Below are 15,940 nucleotides of genomic sequence, written 5' to 3' on the forward strand. Positions count from 1 at the left end.
ATATCCAACGTTTCAACATTGACCTGCGATTTGATACTGATTTCTCTTTCGTTTCGGATCGATTCTATAATTTTTCCAAATCTTTCGATATTTTCTTATCTCTTATTCTTTTTCCTTTTTTGTGCATATTTTTTCCCATTGGTATAAGAGATCAAAATGATCGGAGAGAGAAAAAGATACGGATAGAAAGAGAGAGAGAGAGAGAGAGAGAGAGAGAGAGAGAGAGAGAGAGAGAGAGAGAAAGAGACAGAGAGAGAGAGAGAGATAGAGAGAGATAAAGAAAGAAAGAAAGAGAGAACTCTCGATGCATCTGACTCGCGGGTGTCAAGGGATTATTGCTTGAGCTCAGGCAAGCAACGTCGGGTCAGTGTACACTTCATAGAGTACTGGCATGGGGGGAAAGGCAGCTCACTTGTTAACGATCTCGTTCGCGTGAGTCACGCTGCGTTTCGTGCATGTTCCGGCCGTGACAACGACTGAAATATGCTGGAGAAGAAGAAGAAGAAGAAGAAGAAGAAGAAGAAGAAGAAGAAGAAAGAAAAAGAAGAAGAATCCAGAGATCGACTTATTTTTATGTCTCTCTTTCTCTCTCTCTCTCTCTCTCTTTCTCTTTTTATATATGAAAGAGAAAGGATTATTATCAAAGTCTCGAAGCTTTCGGAAGTAATAAACGTTTTAGTTGTGTAATACGAGTAAAAAAGAAAAAAAGAGATAGAGAGAGAGAGAGAGAGAGAGAGAGAGAGAGAGAGAGAAAAGAAGAAAAAAAGAAAACGTCGAACAACACCTTCTTTGAATTATCGTATCTATATCTTCTATATAGGCACATTAAAATCGGACACTTGTGGATCTTATCTGATCGTCATACTCTAGTCGTAACTTTATCGTTGTGGAAGAAGGAAAAGGAAAATTCTGTTATATAAATCGTAACAGTGTTGGTGCGCACGTGCAAGAACTAGTACTTACGATCGTGGAACTCGAGGGCGGTACTTACTTTGTGTCGATCGATCCGTCGAAGGATCTCTCTCGAGTTACACATGTATGTATCTTTTACGGAGGAATACGAATATCATCGAACACCTGCGCGAACTATGCTTTGATTCATTTCAACGACGTTACTCGAGCCGAATTAAATTTTATAATTGTTTTATAATTACTTTTCAACGATCCATTTATCCAGCCATTTTCTAACTACGAACGAGGACACTGGTCTCTGGTCTTTTTCTTTCTTTTCTTTCTTTTTTTTTTTTTTTTTTATTTTCATTCTTCATTTTTTTTCGAAAAAATGACACATGCGAGATAAAAAAAAAAAAGGAAGCAGGCGAAGTGGAAAAAGAAAAATTAAATAAAGCGAAGAGGAAGAGTGCTCGATTTACGCATGACGTCATACCGGGCACGATTTACCGGAAAGAGGATCCAGGAAGTTGAGGGAGTCAACGAGAAAATATGTCTGACGCGTAACAGCGTGACGTCTTTCTTGTTGGATCGAGTTGACCCTCGTTGTTTAGAGTTGATGCGAAGTATAATTAGTACGAACGACGATGGATCGATGCTGTTTAACATGTAATACACCATAGTACATAGAATTAAACGTAACGTGTAATATATCCATCGCGATATATAAAATACAAACAAACAAACAAACAAACAAACAAACAAACAAACGATAGAGGATAAAAAGAAAACGTCAGTCTCTCAATGAATTCTTCAATAGATTTAACTTTCCAATTTATATCTCCTACATTGCGTAATCATATCGCGTTACAATATATTCCATGTACACTTACGTACGCATACGTATGTATATGCGTGTATATATAGATATACATATGTGCATAAGCATTCGCTTCTAGTTTCCAAAGGAATTCGAACAATTTCCCGGGGTTTGTTTCATCGATTGTTACACGAACCAGAATAGAACATTCGTGATCCTCGATAGGGAGAAAATCATCCCCCTATACATATATAGGGAGAAAACCGAGCGGAAAAGTGATTCTTTCTAGTATGAACTTTGACGCACCGCATGGGGCGGGTGTCTGTTCAGGGGTAATAGAGAAAAGAAAAAAGAAAAAAAAAAAAAAAGAAAAAAAAAATGGAAGCGAATAGGGGTGAAAGGGAAGAAGAGCTAGAGAGTACGCGAAAGCGAAGAGAGAAAAAGAAAGACGAAGAGACAGAGAAAGAGAGAAAGAGAAAAGAGATTTTGAAAAATAGGAATGTCTCGTCTGGAAATTTTTGTTCCAATATGTCTGACCCCCTCGTCGTCATTAATAACTCGACGCGTTGCGCACATCATTTTCCTGTCTCTTTGCTGTCCACCCGATGATGCGATCCTATATATGTTCGAATATATGTTAGAGCACCGTGTATGTGTGTAGATAGGTAGGTATGTGTGAATGTGAGCCGAGATAAAAGCACGGAATTAGGTACCCTCGTTGCAGCAGGTTTCTATGAAACACCCTTCGCCTTCCTTCAGCCCCATCTACCTCTAAACCTCCCCTCTCCCTACAATCCTACCCATCCTCATTCCCCTGACCTTTTATGACCCTGTTTCTAAAGCACGCGTACCGATCGCTTTTATTATCCTTTGCGTGAACGCCTGCGACGTATATTCTCTTTCCATCTTTCTTTCTCTCTATCTCTCTTTCTTTTTTCTTTCTCTTTCTCTCTTTCTCTTTCTCTTTTATTGGCAGAAAAATTAATCGACCTCAATACCGGCGGATCCCAGCACGACAGCCTTTTAAAATAACAAGGCGCGATTAAAAAAATATATATAAGAGATTTGTACGTGTTAGATACTCGAAAGATTTGATACTCGATAGATAGATATATGTATATATATATATATATATACATACATATATTGAGCGTATCTAACGTTCGGCCGACTCAATGAACCGGATCCTTTAAACGGGATTTTACTTACACACCGTTTGCGTGGAACCTAAGTATACGCTGTATTACGTACGTATGTAGATACACGCTGCGTTTTGTCGTCGATGATATCTATGCGTGCCAAAGAGGGAAAGTGTGTTCAAATCTCGATTTTTAGTATCATAAAATTACTACATCCATACATATATATATATATATATATATATATATATATATATATATATATATGTATGGAGAGGTGTATTGGTTGATAATAATAAATATGAAAATATTAAAAATATTAGATTTTAATAATAAAACAAACTTGTAATACATGATAGAAAGAAATGTCGATAATAAAAAAACAAGAGAGAGATTTTAATTGCTTTGAAGAGTAACAGAATTGGAATAATAAATAAAAATTGAAAACATGACGAAACAAAAGGAAATTTGATTTTCGAGATACTTTTTACGCGTTACTTTGTGATTTAATAATCCAATAAAAAAAAAAAAAAAAAAAAGAATCAAAACGAAACAAAAAAATTAGTAGAATCGCGAGAGGTCGACATTTTTTGGCGCGTTATTTCGAAAAGAAAAAAAAGAGTATAGAAAAGTTCATGTGTGTGTGTGTGTGTGTGTGTGTGTGTGTGTGTGTGTGTGTGTGTGTGTGTGTGTGTGTGTGTGTGTGTGTGTGTATAGCGAACGTTACGAGCTCGACGAACGATTGAGTGCAGCTTACATTATTATATCGATTGTGATTCGGTATAGGAGCGTCCTTACCCCGTCTCTTTCTCTCTCTCTCGTTCTCTTTTTATCTTTCGCTTCGATGAAATTCCATTCCATCGTCGCTTTTCTCGCATTCGTGACGGCTAGCGAGAACAAGCCGTCGCTCGCGTCAAAATTCGTCAAGGGCTGTCAAAACGACCGTCGGAACGGTCCCCGCGAACGAGTGAGACTATGGGGTAGTTTACCCCCTTCTCCCTTCCCCATTTATTTTCTTTTCTTTTTTCTTTACTTCCTACCATACTCTTCTTCCCTCTCTCTCTCTCTCTCTCTCTCTCTCTCTCTTTTTTCTTTTTTACTTTTTCTCTCATTCATTTTACTCTACCTCCCCCCTCCAACCTCTACCTCCACCCCTTACCTCTTTCCGACGAAGAAGAAACGAGGGGTCGAAACGTGTATCATTCCTATTTGTTTTCCTTCCTGTTTTAAACTCGCTCAGATAGATTTTATCTCCGCATAGAAAATCCCTCGAGTATCATTAAATAGTCTTTTATGGTTCATAAAAAATATTTATCAATGAGGAACAAGATTACGTACGTATATATACGTATTTGCATACACACAGAGAGATATTTACCTACGTAGACATACGTAGAACACGTGATTCGATTCGTAGGTGTAAATACGTGACATGAATGGAGATCGCAAGAGTCCAATGAATTCTAATTACCATGCTAATCGATATTAGAAGTAGAATACTTCCTATCGCCCACCATTTCTCCTAGTCGATTTCATTCGCGTAGACCAACCCATTCTATGAATACGTAGTTAACGACGTTTGTTATTATATTTTCGATAATAAAAAATGTTAACCTTTTAGAAAGTCATTTCTTTCGAATATATTCGCCATGATTCACATAATTTATATTTCTCGAAATACCTATGACATCTCAACGTGAACGATTAGCAAACCTTTCCTTTGCGTGTCTGTCCTTGTCTTACTCATCTGGCATCTATGAGCAATCATCGCTCGGAAATCCCGAAAGCAAATAGACGATTAACGGTAGCCTTAACAAGGTCGTACCATGAACGTTTGAACCTTTCTATTCTTTCTCAACTTTAATCGCATACTTCTCTGATTTATCTACTTTTCCATCCATCCATCCATCCATCCATCCATCCATCCATCCATCCATCCATCTCTTCCTTCCTTTCCCGTTTTATTCGCGAATAGTCTTAGATACTTACGTTCATTTAGATAGAGAGAACTAGCGTTACGAGATGAGAGTACCGCAGGAAACGGGACAGCTTCGTCTCTCTCAAGAGAGAGTGAATGGATAGACGCATAGCAGCCGCAGGAGTAGCAACTCGGACAAGCAGCGCATAGCTGCTTGTTGCGAGTAGGTGAGTAGGTAGGTAGGTAGATAGATAGATAGGTAGGTAGGTAGGTAGGTAGGTAGGTAGGTAGGTAGGTTGTAACTCGTAGAGGTGAGGGTAACAGAGATAGTGAGACAGAGAGAAAGAGAGAATCGACCCTCCAGAGTTTCTCTCTTTCTCTCTCTCTCTCTTTCTCTCTCTCTCTCTCTCTCTCTCTTTCACTCGTAGAACTGGACCGTCCGTATGGCATGCGCGTACCTTCTCCAATCGTGAAACAGCCCTGTCCTCTCCAAGCACGGAGAAGCTCGTAAGCCAACGAGTCTCTCAAATCCTTTTTTAGGATCCCACTTAACTTTTCATATCTCCCGTTTCCCAGTCGTAATTATATCGTACACCCCAGAACGTAATACGATGACAGATAAACGATACTCTCATTATTCTTTCTCTTCTGAAAATATTTTTCGAAATATAAATTAAGAATCAAAGAAAAGTTTGTCATTTATAGAACGAGGCAATAATGGAAATCTAAAAGAAAAAAAAAAAAAAAAGAAAATTTCTTTGAATTCTACGATTGAATTGAAAAGTACTTTCACATTCGTCGTTTATTCTTTTATCTTCTGGAATTAACAACGATAATAAGGATCTTTTATCGTCCAACCTTTCATCGTCTTGTAGTGTCATTAAGCGGTAAAGCTGATGTCAGAGTTCTTACGAGTCGACTCTTTAGAAAATTAAAAGGAGGAAGAACGTGAAGTGAGAGAAAGAGAAAGACAGACAGAGAGAGAGAGAGAGAGAGAGAGAGAGAGAGAGAGAGAGAGAGAAAAGGAGAAAAAGAGAAAAAGAGAAACCACGATGGTTGGCAAATTTTTACGGTTCGTTGCTATTAATATTTGCTATTGTAGCTTTTATTGAATTGTACGCATATTGCGTTCAAGAGGATCACACAGGAAACCACAGAACGTTCTAAGGTCGTCGACTTTAACGCGGAATTCACGTCACCCTGTACCTAAGTTCGTACGTATAAATACACATACACACATATACAAACACGTATATATATATATATATATATATATATATATATATATATACTGTCGTGGAACAATGACAATCAGACCGAAGAGTCAGCATTGTTGTCAATGTAGTTTACGAGCATTGCACATATGCTCTCGAGTACCACCGGGTATAATGCTATATATATATATATATATATATATATATACGTATACACACACATATACATATAGTATATTTGGTATATACTTATATATCGTATCAATGCTCGTCGCATTGTCAAACTCATCGCTTTCGAGTGTGTGAAGCGATCTGTAAATCACGTACGACCCTTATTCGTTGTCTTGGCAGCACGATTTTCCCGTTTTTCCAGATTTTCTCCAAATCAATGCATTTCTTCCTTTCTAGTTCTAACCCGCTTCGTTACGCGTCATTCCATACGACCGAACTCGATCGTTCCGCATTTAATTTCAGATAATAATAAATAATAATATAAAAAAAAGAAAGAAAGGTATTATTGGGGAGTATCGTGAATCATATTTTTAACACTGAAACTACTCATCTACTCGTACAATGTTCGTCGATTTGATGATTGCTTGAAAAAAAAAAGAAAGAGAGAGAGAGAGAGAGAGAGAGAGAGAGAGAGAACAGAGAGAAATGAACAGTTTTAATTCGTTATTATTTTTACTTTCATTCTTGCAATAATAGTAATTAAAAGAAAACGGGTTTTAATTTATACATTCGCAATGCTTATGATTCTAGTAATTATATAAAATACGAAGTTTGAACGGATTTAATAGTTCCAGTGATAATACTAGTAATTTAATTTATAATGAATTATATCGAGTGTATAGTAAATTAACAGTGAGATAATAATGAAAATAAATATTTTGGATTTTTCGATGGCTTTGATGCTTCCTAACAATCTTATTACAAGGTTTATGAACGTTTATGACGATATATAACGCTCGTAAGAAAGGAAAAAAAAAAAATCATAACTCGATTTATCCACTATTGATTAAAAGCATATGTCAGCAACGAATATTTCCGAACGAGAAGCGCTCAATAACGTGTCAGAATCAGAATCATTTATACGGCGCAGCACGTAATCGATCGTATCCCGATAATAACCATAAACGGACGGATTTAATTTCTCTCTCGCTTTAACGTTTTCACAATATCCTCTGACTTTTCGTTTGGTCTCTCTAACAATTTCAACAAATTTCATTGAAATTTCAATGGTTTATCTAAAATACGCGTACGAAAATACGAAACATTTCATTTGTGGCAGGAAACATAAGTCGGATCTCGTACGGAAATAGAATGGTAATTGACTACGACGAATTTAAGCGGTTTCCGATTAAGCTATCGTAACGAGCGAATTGTAACATTAAGATAAGACGAAATGTCTCGGAGAAACTCTAAACGTAAATACACGCTAACGACATATTATTAGAGAAATATTGCTATAATAGAAACTTCTAAGTCTAACTCCGTTATCTCATATCGTTCTTTCACGTTCGATCATTTCTAGTTACTCGGATATATACCTATATATCTATACGCATTTACCACGTAATCTTATTAATAGAGTGTGTATACATATATAGATATATATAAAATTGTATAATCTAAAGTCGTATATATATACACATACATACATATATATACATATATATATATATATATTTTTTTTTTCTAATGTTTCTTTCATAAAAGGTAGCTAGCCGACGAGAACCAATATCGTATCTTACTAAACGAACCGGTTAAATGACGATAGTAAAACAAGATCGTAGTAGTTGGTGAACGTCGAATAGAAGATCGGAGATGTTCGAATCGATTTCCGTTCGCATCTCGACTACTACGAACCCGCCTACGACGGGTTAATTATCTCGGCTTTTAAAAGCTCCGCCGGTGAACAGCAGTAGCAACGGTGGCAACAGCAACAGCAACAGCAACAGCAACAGCAACAGTAACAGCAGCAACGATATGCTCACCTTCGACTCGCCTTTCATGCGCATCTCTTTTCATACTTGTTCTATCTTTCGCGCGAAGATAAAACGAAGCTGGATAAAAACACGCTGGAAGATAAAAGGGCGGCTAGAGAAAGGGCTGGAGAAAGAGAGGGTTTCTAAGGGAAAACTTACTTTCGAAATGGTCGCGTTTGAAGATACCGACAAGAGAAAAAAAAGAAGAGAGAGAGAGAGAGAGAGAGAGAGAAAAGAAGAAAGAAAGAAAGAAAGAAAGAAAGTAAAGTAATCTCATATTTTAATTAACTAACACGTAACTGTGCCACCTAGATAGATCACTTTCCTGATGGTCAGAATAAAAACGCTAATACAAGGAAAGAAAAGAAGAAGAGAAATATTATTACTTTATTCATTCATTCTCCTTCGAAGAATTATTACAATTAAAACAATGAAACGAAACTTGACGATTCAAAGAAAGCATCGATCTTTACGATAAACGCAAATTTCGTTCGTTCCAAAAAAAAAAAAAAAAAAGATCGATCTCGTTGGAAAGATCGATTCAAAGTCGAAAGTTCGAAGAGTGAAATTTAAATACCGGCGTAATTATGATCTTAAAAGAATTGCGAGAAGAAAAAGAAGGGGCAAAAAAAAAAGAAAAAAAAAAGAAGATAAAAAAAAGAGAGAGAGAGAGAGAGAAAAAATTGATCCAGCAAGATCGCTGCGCAAGCGTATCCGATCATTAGAAGCGCGCTTTTCTCGGAGTGACGACACAATGTATTGAGATATCTCGGCGCGTCGAAGATAAAGAGAAGAGTGGGGGTAGTTCTCCTTTGCTGGGACCGTGCGTATCCCCCACTCCTCGGGTCGTAGCTTTACCCCCACCACTAGCCGGCCGATTAACGGGCGTCGCCGGCAAGCAGCGACGAAGTGCCAGAGGCGGCAGTCCGCGTTTGCGGGGCCTTACGAGAGGGGGTTTATAGTACGTGTCTCTCTCGGTAGGACGTATCACGTTACTAGATCAATATTAAGCGCGCGATTGTCTATAATCATAAAGATATCGATTAGAATGTATATCGATTGGCGAAGGGAATAATAAAAGCGAGTTTAAGATACTTTTAGAAAGTCGTTTGAGAGGATAAGTCACGTGTGCAGTAACGTAGTCGTCGTCGTAGACGAACGTAACGTTGTCTCCTCTCCTGTGTGTTGTTTACCAGAACGATAAGCGTTCATTGTTTGGAGGAGGATACTCCGTATCGTAAACGCAGACACCCTCTTCTCTCTCCTTACCCCCACTCCACCCCACACTTGGGTCGGAGTTATCCGTTTCTCTGTTTCTCTTGAACGGCGATACCAAGACGCGCGTTATAGATCAACACGTTTGTTTCCTCTAATGTGTTCTCTCTAACGTTGTTGGTAAAAGGACGCCCTACGAATCGAATTACTTCGCTGTGTTTGTTATTACGTTTGTAATTTCTATCGGTTCGTTTCGATATTGAATCAAGAGGAAGAAAAAGTGATCGAAAGGGAAAACTGTTGCCTTAGGGGGCATATCTTTAGCGAAGAGATAAAAGAGTAGTATCGTTAATAGAAAAACTGGACGTTCGAAGTTTCTCTATGTTGCCTTTGTATGTTAGAGCAAGCAGCAGCATTGGCTCTGATCGAGAAGTCACCGAGAGTACTCTCACGTTCTTGGAACGTTTCTTCGTGGGGAAGAAAGAGGAATAAAGAGAGAGAGAGAGAGAGAGAGAGAGAGAGAGAGAGAGAGAGAAGCGTGGGTCTTCGTTCAACATCTTTCGACGTCTACGGCTGGTGCAATAAGAGAAAAGCTTGTCCTGGAAAACATCGAAGTGAGATTACTCTCCTCCTACGAGAGAATAGATCGAACTGTCGGTAGGAAACAAGAATACGTTCGATTCTAAGAAAATAGAGGATCGATACGTTTCCGTCCGTAAGTGGAGAAAGAAATAAAGAAAGAAATAAAGAAAGAAAGTGTGGAAAAAGAGAAAAATCGTAAGGGTAAACGCGAGACGAGAAGAAAAGGGATTCTATAGAAAGAAAAAAAAAAAAAAAAAAAAAAAAAATATTTATTTCTACGTACAGCCGGAGGCTATCAAGACCCTTGGCTGATCAAGATAGGTCCTTATCTACTCGAACGATCCGAACGAAGTAAACGATCGCTAGGTGAATCTCGTGGGTGGAGAAACGCGATGAGGGGGAGGAGTCGAGGTACTTGGTGAATTACGTTTTAAACCACCCCCTCTATCCCTCTACCCCGAACAGTCAGTCCAGCAGTCTCCTTGTTCCACCGGTGGAAAAACTTTTTCAAGTAAACAGTAATTATTGTAGGCGAGAGAAGGCGATCGTGATTAATAATCGGCATTGGTTGAACATCGAGAGAGAGAGAGAGAGAGAGAGAGAGAAACCTCGTGAGAAGAGAATAGAAAGGGAAGGAAATAAAAGAGAAAAGAGAAAAAAATAGTAGCGTGGGCGTTCGTGCGTGTGACGGGTGATGTGTACGTGTGCGTGTGTGTACATGTGTACGTACACATTTACAATACAAGGACCACGTACTCGTTCGTCGTACCCTTGGTACAAAGAGTGTTAAAGAGAAAGAGAAAGAGAAAGAGTTGTACGATCGTGCAAATGATCGTGCCCTTGCGATCCTCTCGATCGTCGATCGTCTTAGTGGATGTCAGATCGCCTGGATGCCAGTTTTGGAAGGTGGAATAGCAAAGAAGCGTGGTGCCGATAGGCTCGGTCGCAAAATGCGGATGAGACTTTGCACCGCATCGAAGGAGTCCTATACGCTGCTCTCCAAGAAACGGTAAAAATATTCTAATTTAAGAAAAGAATCTATTTATCTTTAACGCTTCACGAACGGGTCGCGTATATTTACGTTTTTCCATTCTAATTTCTTAGATTTATGCTTTTGCTGCAATTTTTATTATCTTGCAAAATTATGCAATAAATGATCATCGAACACGGGAAAGACAACTCGTCAATCAAGTGTGTTAAGGTTCATTTTAATTTTATAATGGATCATTGAATATCCGAATCTCTCGATTTTTTTCATGTCACGTAACACGATGAAAATCGTCAAATCGTCAAAGTTTCAGTCGAACCATGGAAACCAATGGTCATCCTTCGGTGACCTTTCTTTACTTCGCTTGAGATCACCAACGTATATCTCATCGGAATTGCTAGCTTTAACGATCGACGATCGTTTTCGAGATTTTCCAAGCTCTCCGAACGAACGACCTATAATTTAGCTCTACGTCCGAACGATTCGGACCTCACGAGTAACTGGCTTCGCGTCCTCGTTCGTTCGTTCATTCTTCCTATCATGGCGGTGGCGCTTACTACGTGTGTCTTCGTGTTTAGCCACTTTAGAAGAGTAAGATCGAGCATCGTCGTGTCTTCTCGATGGCTTGTAGACTTGCACGAGCCACCTAGTCCCTTCGGTAACTAGACGTAATCTTCCGGTAATTTAGCAAATGACAGTCCGTAAATATTTCGTTCGTAAATTGTGATTACGGGTTTTTGATCGTTTGTTTTTCCGTGCCTCTGTTTGGAGAAAAAAGAAAGATAAGAAAATCAAAATTACACAAATGAAGACACGTAGATCTCTCTCTTTCTCTCTATTTATCTGTCTCCTTCTGTCTCTTTCACTCTCATCTTTCTTTATGGAGTCACGCTTTTCGACGTGTAAAAATGAAAAACGAAAGACGCGGTTTTGTAAACGAAAAACGATATCAAAAGATCGATCAGATATACTATTTACTCGAGTATGTTAATTATGAACGAATACAATTTTCGAATCAGGTATATTAATTGTCAACAACAAATATTTTTGATTTGGATATATTAATTACTAACGAACTAAATTTTTGAATCAGATATATTCATTATGAACGAAGAAAATTTTCGAATTAGATATGTTAATTCTGAATGAAGAAAATTTTTAATTCTGATATATTAATTACTAACGAACGAAATTTTCGAATCGGCTATATTAATTACAAACAAACAAAATTTTCGATTCGGATATATTAATTACTAACGAACAATCTTTTCGAATCAGATATATTAATTATGAACGAAGAAAATTTTTGATTCAGATATACTAATTACTAACGAACGAAATTTTCGAATCAAATATATTAATTATAAACGAACAAAATTTCCGAATTAGATATATTAATTATGAACGAAGAAAATTTTTGATTCAAATATATTAATTATGAACGAAGAAAATTTTCGAATCAGCTATATTAATTATAAACAAAAAAAAATTTTCGATTCGGATATATTAATTACTAACGAACAATCTTTTCGAATCAGATATATTAATTATGAACGAAGAAAATTTTTGATTCAGATATACTAATTACTAACGAACGAAATTTTCGAATCAAATATATTAATTAAAACGAACAAAATTTTCGAATTAGATATATTAATTATGAACGAAGAAAATTTTTGATTCAAATATATTAATTACTAACGAACGAAATTTTCGAATCGGCTATATTAATTACAAACAAACAAAATTTTCGATTCGGATATATTAATTACTAACGAACAATCTTTTCGAATCAGATATATTAATTATGAACGAAGAAAATTTTTGACTCAGATATACTAATTACTAACGAACGAAATTTTCGAATCAAATATATTAATTATAAACGAACAAAATTTCCGAATTAGATATATTAATTATGAACGAAGAAAATTTTTGATACAAATATACTAATTACTAACGAACGAAATTTTCGAATCGGCTATATTAATTACAAACAAACAAAATTTTCGATTCGGATATATTAATTACTAACGAACAATCTTTTCGAATCAGATATATTAATTATGAACGAAGAAAATTTTTGATTCAGATATACTAATTACTAACGAACGAAATTTTCGAATCGACCATATTAATTACAAACAAAAAGCATTTTCGTCGATCATAAAAAGGAAGAAGGGAGAACGAAGTGGGGGAGGTTAGCTTGGGGTACAGCTTTACTTTAATAGGATACAGCTTTTCGTTCGGCGAATCAAATTTGTCGGTATATTCTCAGTGGCACGTTCTCGGACATCTAACGTAATTTGTTCGTGCATATCGTAAGCCATTATGTATACAGACGCGAAAGATGCTGCAACGAATGGAATTATAGTAATCCGAGAGCCGACCCCAGTGCCTCTCTTTTCTCTCTCTTTCCTTCTTTCTCTGTTATCTCTCTTTCTACTTTCGTCATAAATATTCATCCCTATACGTGCGTTACGTTGTTAGACATATTTACACAGTTATGAATATGGGTAAGCGGTCGTGGTCCAGCTTGGACCGGATTTCCTCTCTCTCTCTCTCTCTCTCTCTCTCTCTCTCTCTCTCTCTCTCTCTCTCTCTCTCTTTATCTTCTTTTCTTTTTTCTATCTCTCTTTCTCTCTCTTTTTCTCTCTTTCTCTCTTTAATTTCTTCTCATCTACTTGAAGCATTTGCTTCGCTTTGAAGTTTCGCGTGTCTTTCTAATAAGAAATTTTCTTCCTCTTTTTCTTCTTCCGTCTTTCTCTTTTTCTTCTTATCGTTCTTCTCCTTATTCAAGTTGCGCACACGCATGTACTATAATACAACCTTTCTCGGCAGGTATAACAGTACAGAAAATTTTAACCGAACCGTATAATAGAATAGAGGGAGCGGAACGTAACTAGACGCGTTTGCTTTCTGATTTATCCGTCGATTTAGCCGATTTTAGCGATGGAATTTGCATGCTCGAAGGAAACACTGTTTTCCCTTTGCCGAAGACCGTGTAAGAAAAAAAAAAAAAGAGAAAGAGAGAGGGAGAGAGAGAGAGAGAGAGAGAGAGAGAGAGAGAAGCGAAGATGCTACAGCAGCTAAGCTATTCCGGCAATTTTGTTAAATACGTGCCGCGAGAAAATTGAAGATAATTTACACCTTGCTTACCTTCCATTCAAAGTACCAAACTGCGGTACCTTTGCGCGCGCGCGCGAGTACGTCCGGTATAGAAGCACACATACATACATATAATATACACATGCATATACCTTTGATCTTGTATACTTAAGATAGACGTTCGCGAATATTCTCTTTGAAAAAAAAAAAAAGAATATATATATACACATATATGTGTATTACCACCGTGTAATCCGAGAACAAGTGGCTGTATGTTCCGCGCGATATCTCTGGCTTTTCTCTCTCTCTCTCTCTCTCTCTCATTCTCTTACTTTCTTACTCTGTTACTTTCTTATGTACACATATATATACATATATATAATATAATGTGTGTGTATACATATATATATATATATATAATATAATATATGTATTATACATCATATAATATATGTGTGTGTGTATGTGTTACATATATGTGCATATACATGTATATATATAAATTATATTGTATGTGTTTATATATTTATATAGTATATATATATATATATATATATATATATATATATATATAATTTGTGCATATTTGTATGAGTACATACAAATCGCAAAGTAAAAGTCGCAGCTGCCACTGTTCCGTCTCTACTCTTCGTCGTTTCCTTCCTCCTCCCCTCTTTCTCATTTCCTCTTTACTCTCGCGTCTTTACGCCTGTTACGAGGATGAATCAAAGCTCTGTATCGAAACGGAAGCTGCCATCCACTGGATTTTCGATCGACCGTTTAAAAGAGAACGACGACGACGACGACGAAAAAAAAAAAAAAAATGGGGAAAAAGAAAAAAAGTTACCAGTCATCTCATCTCCTTCGACGGATTTCCTTTTAAACGATCTCGTAACTCGAACTCGAACTCGAAGATAGACTGTTTTATAGCTTGGCTTCCATAACGATTCTTATCACCTCTTTTTCTTTTTCTTTTTCTCCTTTTTTTTTTTTATATATAGGAGGAATACTATACTGAATTGGATGTTACTGTAACGGATAATCGGTTTGAAAGGAGCTTGGATAAAAAAAGAAAAAAAAGAAAAGCAGTGGGAGGGAAAAAGAGAGAGAGAGAGAGAGAAACACGCTACGTATCAATCTTTTTATCTCATTCCTGACAGCTGTTATAAATTAATTATCCGTCGTTTAAAGGAAATATGAAACGCATAGAAACACATACACACATAAATACTCTTCCTTATATACACAATTTCATCTCGTTCGTCGAACGATTGAATTCTTTTTTCCATTTCTCTCTCTCTCTCTCTATTTTTTTTCTTATATCTTTTTTTTCAAATTACTAACCGACGATTGATAGAGAAAAAAAAAAGAATAGAAAGAAAAAAGAATAAAAAAGAAATAAGAAAAATATAATCTACTATTCTGTACGTGATCGTTCAACTTACCCTAATTAGATGTACACTGAAATTATCTTCCTCTCTCTTTCTCTCTTTTTTTTTTTTTATTTTTTTTTTCAAATTATTAACCAACGATTGATAGAGAAAAAATAAATAGAAAAAAAAATAAATAAATAAAAAAAAATATCTATATTCTGTACGTGACCATTCAACTTACCCTAATTAGGTGTACACTAAAATTATCTTCCTCTCTCTCTTTTTTTCTTTTATTTTTTTTCAAATTATTAACCAACGATTGATAGTGAAAAAATAAATAGAAAAAAAAAATAAATAAAAAAAAATATCTATATTCTGTACGTGACGATTCAACTTACCCTAATTAGGTGTACACTAAAATTATCTTCATCTCTCTCTCCCTCCCTCTTTTGATACCGAACAAAAAAATGTTTCATATGATAAGAAAAAAAAAAAAAAAAAAAAAAAACAAGTTATGTGAACCATAGATAGTCTCGTACAAGGATTAGAATAATTCGTTCATGATAAAACACTTGGAGTGATTCGCAAGAATAATTAGTTATTCGTTAGCGCGAACAGTTGGTACATTCTCTCTCTTTTTCTCTTTCGTATCGTGTCACGCGATAAGAAAAAGTCACAAAGCTAGTATAACGTGTGCAATAAAA

At 36.4% G+C, this 15,940-nt stretch overlaps 1 protein-coding gene across 5 annotated transcripts in view; it reads left to right on the forward strand.

Moving 5' to 3' along the window:
- Positions 1-15,940, forward strand: part of LOC122628851 (rap1 GTPase-activating protein 1-like) — a 119,643-nt gene that overhangs the window by 41,467 nt on the left and 62,236 nt on the right. Inside the window, exon 1 of one of the 5 annotated variants that reach the window (XM_043811593.1) lies at positions 8,654-10,776. The exons of the other annotated variants lie outside the window; for them this stretch is intronic. Within the exon in view, the coding sequence (XP_043667528.1) occupies positions 10,658-10,776 (119 nt within the window). The 5' untranslated portion in view covers positions 8,654-10,657. Of the gene's footprint in view, positions 1-8,653; positions 10,777-15,940 lie in introns of those variants that run through there. 5 annotated transcript variants of the gene reach the window in all.

This window comes from Vespula pensylvanica, chromosome 4 (genome assembly GCF_014466175.1).
Source record: "Vespula pensylvanica isolate Volc-1 chromosome 4, ASM1446617v1, whole genome shotgun sequence".
NCBI classification, from domain to species: Eukaryota; Metazoa; Arthropoda; class Insecta; order Hymenoptera; family Vespidae; genus Vespula; species Vespula pensylvanica.